Source organism: Macrobrachium nipponense, chromosome 5 (genome assembly GCF_015104395.2).
Source record: "Macrobrachium nipponense isolate FS-2020 chromosome 5, ASM1510439v2, whole genome shotgun sequence".
Lineage (NCBI taxonomy): Eukaryota > Metazoa > Arthropoda > Malacostraca > Decapoda > Palaemonidae > Macrobrachium > Macrobrachium nipponense.
This window is the reverse complement of record NC_061107.1, coordinates 89,022,850-89,032,618: the sequence shown is the minus strand read 5'-3', so window position 1 is coordinate 89,032,618 and position 9,769 is coordinate 89,022,850. Positions and strand designations below refer to the sequence as shown.

The 9,769-nt window shown below is 47.0% G+C and overlaps 2 protein-coding genes across 2 annotated transcripts; both read right to left on the bottom strand.

The window, feature by feature from the left end:
* Nucleotides 1–2,596: 2,596 nt before the first annotated feature.
* On the bottom strand, nucleotides 2,597–4,024 carry LOC135215854 (DNA-directed RNA polymerase II subunit RPB1-like). The gene has a single exon (XM_064250808.1). The coding sequence runs from the start codon at nucleotides 4,022–4,024 to the stop codon at nucleotides 2,597–2,599; it is 1,428 nt and encodes a 475-aa protein (XP_064106878.1).
* Nucleotides 4,025–5,592: 1,568 nt separating this feature from the next.
* LOC135215853 (mucin-2-like) lies at nucleotides 5,593–7,560 on the bottom strand. Its single transcript, XM_064250807.1, has one exon. It carries the CDS (start codon nucleotides 7,558–7,560, stop codon nucleotides 5,593–5,595), a length of 1,968 nt encoding a protein of 655 aa, XP_064106877.1.
* Nucleotides 7,561–9,769: the final 2,209 nt, after the last annotated feature.

Here is a 9,769-nt window from a genome sequence, read left to right as displayed (position 1 = left end):
CTCTCTCTATAAATACCGTAGTTAAATGCAGCGTAAACAATGGAATGAGGAGAATTTAGAATCCGCTCAGATTCTTTCTCTCGCCTTTGATTGGCACAGAAGCTATTTGCAGTCGACTTTTTCCCTCCGTCGGCCACATGGGACTAAGCTGGTCTCTTTCGGGGGGCAATAAAACATCACAGCTAATGAAGTTGTCAAGAGGCGTTTTCATAAAACGTAGTATAATGCTACGAGGTCAAAGGCTTGGACAACACCGTCTAAACGGTCATTGGGTTTTTAATACGTTCTTTTTTTCCCATTCAGTTATTATTCATGCAGGTGAGTGATATAATCATAGTATGATTCAGAACCGAGGGTTAAAAAGTATAGATGTCATATTTTGTCGAGTTTTATGCTTTGAATGGTACTTGAACTGAATGTGCTTACAGTCGAGGTTTATCCTTAATGTAGATTAACTTTCTATAAAAACATCAATTCAGAATTTAACGTTCATGACATTTATAGTAAAAAAACCAATGTAAATGAGTTGGAGAGAATGGAGTGGACAAGATTAAGACTGAGTTCCCATTCTCTTGCTATTGAGGTTGGCCGTTGGAACAGAAGAGGGAGGGGCCGGTTACCTGTAGAGGAGAGGTTGTGTGTGTGTGGCCAAATACAAACTGAGCAACATGTAATCGAAGCATGCCCCAGGACCTACCAGATTCGGACCCAATTTGATATCTCATCAATGAACGACTTGATGGTAGAAAGATCAGACTATGCAAATGTTTGTCATATCGCAAGCTTAATTTTGAGAGTTTTCAAATAATAAAATGCAAACTCTCTCATTGTGCCTCGCCCAGCTGACTTCATTTTGTGTTACAATTTTAACGCATTTCCAGTCTAATCTGAATGTGTGATGTTTATTAGTCTATTGTATATTATTGTTTCTATGTGATATAGAATTGGATATTCTAAACAGCTCTCGATATGATCTCTTTTGTGTTACTTAAAAAATTAATATTAATTATTGTTGCCATTTGTTTTGAATACAGTTCTTTTTAATTTTCTTTTTCCTTTTTAGGAAATGTAACTTGTGAAATGAGTTTATGTATTTGGACCGTTGTGTAAATTCATAATATTGTATTTGATGTTTCTGTGGAGAATGGTCAATAAAATATCTATCTATCTATCTATCTATCTATCTATATACCAATAGATTATTAACATAAGATTAATGAAAAAGTAAAACAGTAAGAAACAGATATTAAAAGATCAAGATTTTCAGTTAAATTTAGAGGCCTTTAATGAGATGTCTTATATTTTTATTGCAGGTGAAATGAACTGATAAATGACCAAAATTTAGCATATAAAACTAAGATATATATATATATATATATATATATATATATATCTATATATATGTGTGTGTGTGTGTGTGTGTGTGTGTGTGAGTGTGTGTGTGTGTGTGTGTGTGTGTGTGTGTGTATATATACATGTACATAAAATATGTATATACATATACATATATATGCATGATTATAATCACTTTAGCACGTGAAACAAAGTCGAAACCGGTCAGGACCTGCACCCGCCCCTTATTTTTCATCTGTGGATATGTGTGATATATTTCATTCATGTATATATATATATATATATATATATATATATATATATATATATATATATATATATATATATTTGTGTATGTATATATATGCATATATATGCTTATTCTTATATAAATGTGTGTATGTCTGTGTCAAAAGAGAAAATGAGTGTTTCATATATATGTATCTGTTATCAACGTAAATGCACACGTTTGGAAAGGTATTTGTTTGTCCTTGCATCCTGAACATCTGATGACACATCAGCTACGTTGTTCAAGACATTGCAGAAGTAGGCGAAAGTCCATTAGTGGCAATGACATTTTATAGATTTCCTAGGAATGATACAACGGCATTCTAGATACTATAAATCCCCAAATATCAGCTGTCATGTATTCGTTGTCCCTTGTCTTGTGCTCATGCTGCTAAACGTCCGAAAAGTAACGGAATATCGCGTGTTCAAGGTCCGAATGTCTGTATAGGCTATTAAAGGGTTATAAATATATGTCAGGTGATTTCTCAACGGCGATAAAGTTGCCGTTATGACACTGAGATCAGTGTGATACAGGAGTTCCTTTTAATACTAAAGATGACGTGGTGATATTGGGTTTGGGGTGGTTGACATATGCATGGTAGGGACGGATGAAATAATACTAATATATAAGACAGGAATTTTTTTTCACTTAAATTGAGCCTGGTAACAGAAAAAGTTGTAATGATAAGTGTTAATGAAAAAGAGTAGGATGCAAGAGGGCGAGTGTTTGAGAGACTACGTGTGTTCCTCAGTGGGTTAGAAGAACAAGTTTGGTGCATTTGCTAAGTGTGTCGGGCGCATGTGCTGGGTGTGATGGGTGCATTTGGTGGGTGAGTTGGATGCATTTGCTGAGTGTGTTGGGTGCATGTGCTGGGTGTATTGGGTGCATTTGGTGGGTGAGTTGGTGCATTTGCTGAGTGTGTTAGGCGCATGTGCTGGGTGTGTTGAGTGCATTTGCTGGGTGTGTTGGGTGCATTTAGTGGGTGAGTTGGATGCATTTGCTAAGTGTGTTAGGTGCATGTGCTGGGTGTGTTGGGTGCATGTGCTTGGTGTGTTGGGTACATTGCTGGGTGTGTTGGGTGCATTTGCTGGGTGTGTTGGGTGCATGTGCTGGGTGTGTTGGGTACATTGCTGGGTGTGTTGGGCGCATGTGCTGGGTGTTTTGGGTACATTGCTGGGTGTTTTGGGTACATTGCTGGGTGTGTTGGGCGCATGTGCTGGGTGCGTTGGGTGCATGTGCTGGGTGTGTTGGCAACATGGCTGGGTGTGTTGTGTGCATTTGCTGGGTGTTTTGGGTACATTGCTGGGTGTGTTGGGTACATTGCTGGGTGTGTTGGGTGCACGTGCTGGGTGTTTTGGGTACATTGCTGGGTGTGTTGGGTGCATTTGCTGGGTGTGTTGGGTACATTGCTGGGTGTGTTGGGTGCATGTGCTGGGTGTGTTGGGTACATTGCTGGGTGTGTTGGGTGCATGTGCTGGGTGCGTTGGGTACATTGCTGGGTGTTTTGGGTACATTGCTGGGTGTGTTGGGTGCATGTGCTGGGTGTGTTGGGTGCATGTGCTGGGTGCGTTGGGTACATTGCTGGGTGTGTTGGGTACATTGCTGGGTGTGTTGGGCGCATGTGCTGGGTGCGTTGGGTGCATGTGCTGGGTGCGTTGGGTACATTGCTGGGTGTGTTGGGTATATTGCTGGTGTTTTGGATACAGTTGCTGGGTGTGTTGGGCGCATGTGCTGGTGCGTGTGCATGTTGCTTGGTGAGGTGTTAAAATGCTGGGGTGTGTTGGGTACATTGCTGGGTGTGTTTGGGTGCATGTGCTGGGTGGCGTGGGTGCTTTGGGTGCATTTGGTGTTGTTGGTACATTGCTGGGTGTTTGGTTTTCTGGGTGTGTTGGGTGCATTGGCTGGTTTGTGGGGTGTTACATTGCTAGGGGTGTGTTTGGGTGCATTTGCTGGTGCATTGGGTGCATTTTGCTGGGTGTGTTTGGGGTACATTTGCTTTGGGTGTGTTGGGTACATTGCTGGGTGTGTTGGGTGCATGTGCTGGGTGTGTTGGGTACATTGCTGGGTGTGTTGGGTGCATTTGCTGGGTGTTTTGGGTACATTGCTGGGGTGTTGGTGCATGTGGCTGGGTGTTTTGGGTACATTTGCTTGGGTGGGTGTTGGGTTGCTATGCTGTGTGTGCACATTGCCTTGGTTGTGTTGGGTTTGCTTTGCTTGGTTGTGTGTGGCATTGCTGGTGTGTTGGGTGCATTGCTGGGTTGTTGTTGGGTCATTTGCTGGGTGTGTTGGGTTGCTTGCTGGGTGGGTGTTGGGTACATTGCTGGGTGTGTTGGGTGCATTTTGCCGGTGTGTGTTAACATTTGCTGGGTGTGTTGGGTGCATGCTAGGTGTTTTGGGTAACATTGCTGGGTGTGTTTGGGTGCATTTTGCTGGGTGTTGTTGTACATTTGCTTTGGGGTGTTGTTGGGTGTTTTTGCCGTGTGGGTACATTTGCTGGGTGTGTGTGCATTTTGCTAGGTGGGTTGTTTTTGGGTAACATTGGCTGGGTGTGTGGTTACATTTTGCTTGGTGTTGTTTTGGGTCCATGCTGGGTGTGTTGGGTGCATTTGGCTTTGGGTGGGTGTGTGCATTTGCTGGGTACTGTGTGGGTTGGGTTTGGGCATTGTGGTTTTTTTTTTTTTTTGGGTGTGTTGGGTACATTGGGCTGTGGGTGGTGTTGGGTGCATTTGCTGGGTTGCGTGGGTTACATTTGGGCTGGGTGTGTTGGGTGCATGTGCTGGGAGTTTTGGGGTTTACATTGCTGGGTTGTTGGGTTGGGATTTGGGCATTTGGGCCTTGGGTTGTTCGGTTGGGCACATTGCTGGGGTGTTGGGTGCATGTTGGGCATGGGTGTGTTTGGGTGCATTTGGCGGGGTGTGTTGGGTGCCAATTGCTGGGTTTCGGGTGGTTTGGGTACATTGCTGGGTGTTGGTTGGGGCATTTGCTGGGTGTGTTGGGGTACATTCTGGGTTTGTTGGGTGCATTTGGCCGGGGTGTTGGGTACATTGCTGGGGTGTGTTGGGTGATTTGCTAGGTTGTTGGGTTACATTGCTGGGTTGTGTTGGGTGCATTTGCTGGGTTTGTTGGGTAACAATGGGCTGTGTTGGGTGCATTTGCTGGGTGTGTTGGGTACATTGCTGGGTGTGTTGGGTGCATTTGCCTAGGTTGTGTGGGGTACATTCTGGGTGTGTTTGGGTTACATTGCTTGGGGTTTGTGGTTGGGGTTTATTTGCTGGGTGTGTTGGGTGCATTTGCGGGTGTGTTGGGGTGCATGGTGTTGGGTGGGTGGTTGGGTAACATGGGTGTGTTGGGTGCATGTTGATGGGTGGTGTTGGTGCAGTGTGTGTGTTGGGTACATTGCTGGGTTGTGTTGGGTTTGCATTTGTGGTGTGTTGGTGCATGTGCTGGGTGGGTTGGGTGATTTGCTGGGTGGGTTGGTGCATGTGCTGGGTGTGTTAGGTATTGCTGGGTGTGTTGGGTGCATTTACTGGGTGTATTGTGCTGGTGCTGTTGGGTTTCGGGGTGTTAGGGTACAATCGACTGGGCGTGGGTGGTTGGGTTGAATTTACTGGCGGGTGTGTTACATGCTGGGTGTGTGGGGTACATTGCTGGTGTGTTGGAGGGTGATTTGCTGGGGTGTGTTGGGTACATTGCTGGGTGTGTTTGGGTGCATTTGCTGGGTGTGTTGGGTACATTGGGCGGGGTGTTGGGGCATTTGCTGGGTGTGTTGGGTACAGTGCTTTTGGGTGTGTGTGTGGCATTTGCTGGGTGTGTTGGGTGCATGTGCTGGGTGTGTTGGGTACATTGCTGGGTGTGTTGGGATTTGCAGGGGTGTGTTTGGGTGGGATTTGCTGTGGGTTTTGGGTACATTGGCTGGGTGTGTTGTTACATTTGCTGGGCCGTGTTGGGTCATTGCGCTGGGTGGTGTTGGGTCATTTGCGGGTGTGTTGGGTTTGGGAATTTGCTGTGTTGGGTACATTGCTTTGGGTGTGGTTGCATTTGTGGGTGGGTGGGTTGGGACATTTGCTGGGGTGTGTTTTGGGTACATTGGATGGGTGTGTTGGGTTTGCATTTGATGGGGGTGTTGGGTTATTGCTGGAGTGTGTTACATTGCTGGGGGTGTTGGGTTGGGAGCATGGGTGTTGGGTTGGGCGGCTGGTTGGGCATGTTGGGCTGGGTTTGCGGGTGGAGGTACATTGCTGGGTGTGTTGGGTACATTTGCCTGGTTTTTGGGAATACATTTGCTGGGTTGTTGGGCGATGTTGGGCGGGGTGGCGTGGGTTGGGCATTGGGTGCGGCCAGGGTTGCGTTGGGTGGCATGTGCTGGGTGTGTTAGGGTACATGCTGGGTGTGTTGGGTTGCATACTGGGTGTGTTTGGTACATGTGCTGGTTGTTGGGTACATGTTGCTGGGTGTGTTGGGTGCATTTGCTGGGTGTGTTGGGTACATTGCTGGGTGTGTGGGTTTGCATTTTTGCTGGGTGTGTTGGGTTTATACATTGCTGGTGTTTTGTGGGTGCATTTGCTGGGTGTGTGGGTACATTTGCTGGGTGCTTTTGGGTGTTTTGCATTGGCTGGTGTTGGGTGCATGGTGCTGGGTGTGGGAGTTGGGTACATTGCTGGGTGTGGGTTGTGGGCATTGCTGTGTGTGTTGGGCTTGCTGGTGTTTTGGGTACATGGGCCTGTGGTGTTGGGTACTTTGCTGGGTGTGTTGGGTGCATTTGCTGGGTGTGTTGGGTACATTTGCTGGGTGTGTTGGGTGCATTTGCTGGGTGTGTTGGGTACATTGCTGGGTGTGTTGGTGCATTTGCTGGGCTGTGTTTGGGTACATTGATGGGTGGTTGGTTGCAATGTGTTAGTGTGTTGGGTACCATTGCTGTGTGTGTGGGGCATGTCTGGGTGTGTTGGGTACATTGCTGGTGTGTTGGGTGCATTTGCGGGTGTGTTGGGGACATCTGCTGGGTGTGTGGGTGCATGTGTGGGTTGTGTTGGGTGGCATTCGCTGGGTGTGTTGGGTACATTGATGGGTGTGTTGGGGATGTGCTGGGTGTGTTGGGTGCATTTGTTGGGTGTGTTGGTACATGTGCTGGGTCTGCTTCCGTGTGGGTACATGTGCTGGGTGTGTGGGTGCATTTGCTGGGTGTGGTGGGTACATGTGCTGGTGTGTTTGGTACATTTTGCTGGGTGTGTTGCGTGCATGTGCTGGTGTGTTGGGTACAGTGCTGGGTGTGTTGTGTACATTGCTGGGTGTGTTGAGAGGCATTTGCTGGGTGGTGGGTACATGTGCTGGTGTGTTGGGTACATTGATGGGTGTGTGGGTACATGTGCTGGGGTGTTGGGTGCATTTGCTGGGTGTGTTGGGTACATGTGCTGGGTGTGTTGGGTACATTGCTGGGTGTGTTGGGTGCATTCTGCTGGGGGTTGTTGGGTACATGTGCTGGTGTGTGGGTACATGTGCTGGGCTGTTGGTGTGCATTGTTGGGGTGTTGGGACATGTGCTGGGGGTGTTGGGGTACATTTGGTTAGTGTTTGGGTTGGGTACATGTGCTGGGTGTGTTGGGTAACCTGTGCATGTCTGTTGGGTGCATGTTGCGGGTGTGTTGGGTACATGTGCTGGGTGTGTTGCGGGTACATGGGTTGCTGGGTGTGCTTGGGTGCATTGGTATGCTGGGTGTGTTGGGACACTGTGCTGGGTGGGTGTTGTTGTACATGTTTGCTGGGTGTGTTGGGTACATGCTGTGTGTGTGTACATTGGGTGCTGGAGGGTGTGTTGGGTACATGCTGTTTCTGGGGTGTGTTGGGTACATGTTGGCTTGGGTGTTTGGGTGCATGTGAGCGGGTGTGTTGGGTACATGGTGCTGGGTGTGTTGGGGGTACATTGCTGGGTGTGTTGTTCGCCATGCATGCTGTGTTGGGTACATGTGCTGGGTGTGTTGGGTACATGTGCTGGGTGTGTTGGGTGCATTTGTTGTGTGTTAGGGTACTTTATGTGCTGTGTTTGGGTACATTGCTGGGTTGGGTTGCATGGGCTGTGTTGTGTACATTGTTTGCTGGGTGCTGTTGGGTACATTGTGCGGGTGTATGGGTGCATTTGGGTGGGTGTGTTGGGGACATTGTTCTGGAGGGTGTGTTGGGTACCATGCTGGGTGGCTGTGGGTGGGCATGATTCGGGTGTTGGGTGAGGGGTACATGGGATGGGTGTGTTGGGTACATTTGCTGGGTGTGTTGGGTACATTGTGGGGGCGCTGTGGGGTTGGGCATGGGCTATGTTGGGGGCATGTGTGTGGGTTGGGTCATTTGTTTTGGGGTCGTGTTTGTTGGGGGCATGCTGGGATGTGTGTGCCTGGGCATGTTGTGGTTGGGGTACATGGGGTGCTGGGTGTGTTGGGTGCATTTGCTGGGTGTGTGGGGATTGTGTGGGCTTTGTGGGTTGGGCTTGCATTTGTGGGTGTGTTGGGTACATGCTTGGGTTGGGTGTTGGGTGGATGTGCTGGGGGGTGTTTTTGGGTACATTGCTGGGTGTGTTGGGTGCATTTGCTGGGTGTGTTGGGTACATGTGCTGGGTGTGTTGGGTACATTGCTGGGTGTGTTGGGTGCATTTGCTGGGTGTGTTGGGTACATGTGCTGGGTGTGTTGGGTACATTGCTTGGGTGTTTTGTGTGGGGCATTTGCTAGGGTGTGTGGGTATATGGGTTGCTGGGTGTGTTAGGGTACATTTGCTGCTGGGGTGTTGGTACATTGCTGGGCGGGTGTTGGGTGCATTTGCTGGGAGTGTGTTTTGGGTACATGTGCTGGCTGGGTGTGTTGCATGGGTGCTGGGTTGGGTGTTGGGTTGCATCTTGCGGGTGTGTTGGTTTTCATTGTGGGTGTTGGGTGGGTGCAGTGTGGGCTGGGTGGGTGTGGGTGACATTGTTGTGTGTGTTGGGACATTGCTGGGGGTGTTGGCGTTGCATTGCTGGGTGTGTTGGGTGCATGTGCTGGGTGTGTTGGGTGCATTTGCTTGGGTGTGTTGGGTACATTGCTGGGTGTGTTGGGTGCATGTGCTGGGTGTGTTGGGTGCATTTGCTGGGTGTGTTAAATGCACAGGTAGATGGAAAACTTTGCAACAAACCCACCTAGAGTAACTTATGAGTTATAATGTAGATTATTTGTACAGATCAACAGTAAATTTTAGTGATAAAAGCAATGCACGAAACAATATTAAGACCTGCGAATGATATGTTTGGTATGAAAAGCGTCTGAAGTGAGGATGTGTTTGTTATTTGCCGCCGCTGTCGTTTAACGATATTTTTTTTGGAGTAGGTGATGGGAGGTAAAAAACAATTGTAGGAAATACATGTGAAAAAAATACTACGAGAAAAAGAAACCGCCAATGGATCGTGGATTAGCTGATGTCCGAAAGTGACACAAAGAGGGCTGAAAGTAGTGAAGAGAAGCTGTTAAATCTTTTAGAGTGCCAGAAAAATAGCTAAAAACAAAAAAAGGAGAGAGCTGAGGGTGAATGCTAGTACGAATTATATTATGAGTGTCATTCTAAGCAGGACGGTATAGCAACGAATGCTAGAGCAGAAAGTAAGATAAAAATTGTTGATGTTTTGTAAAGGCATTTGGAAGTTGATATAGCAGATTAAAGTAGGTTTAAAGTGGTGGTGAATTATGGTCTAGAAAAGGACGAGGCTTTCTGGCAGAAGTTTTCAAAGAGAGCAAAAGTATTCATGAAAGTAAAAGTTCAGCAGTCAAAGTTGGAATATAGTAATAGGAGGTCAGAGTTGAGTCACTCGTGGACGCGCGCAAAATACTGATCATAAAAATAAAATCAAGGAAACTGCTCGGATGAATGAATGGCTTATGCAGTAAAAGGTAAGTGAGATGAACTGAAAGAGGGTTTTAATAAGAATGGTTGAACCTTCTCAAAACGCTGACCAAAGGAATGATTTTAAATAATTCAAATCAGGACTCCTGCGATAACAGGATTATGAAAGCACCCACCCTGTCAGTAATTACCCACAAATTCCTCCCAGGTGTCAAAGTCATTTCTTTACCGCTCCGTATACTCATATATGTTGTAATTATGTTATTATATTTTAGCATGCATAATGTAAATTTCAAT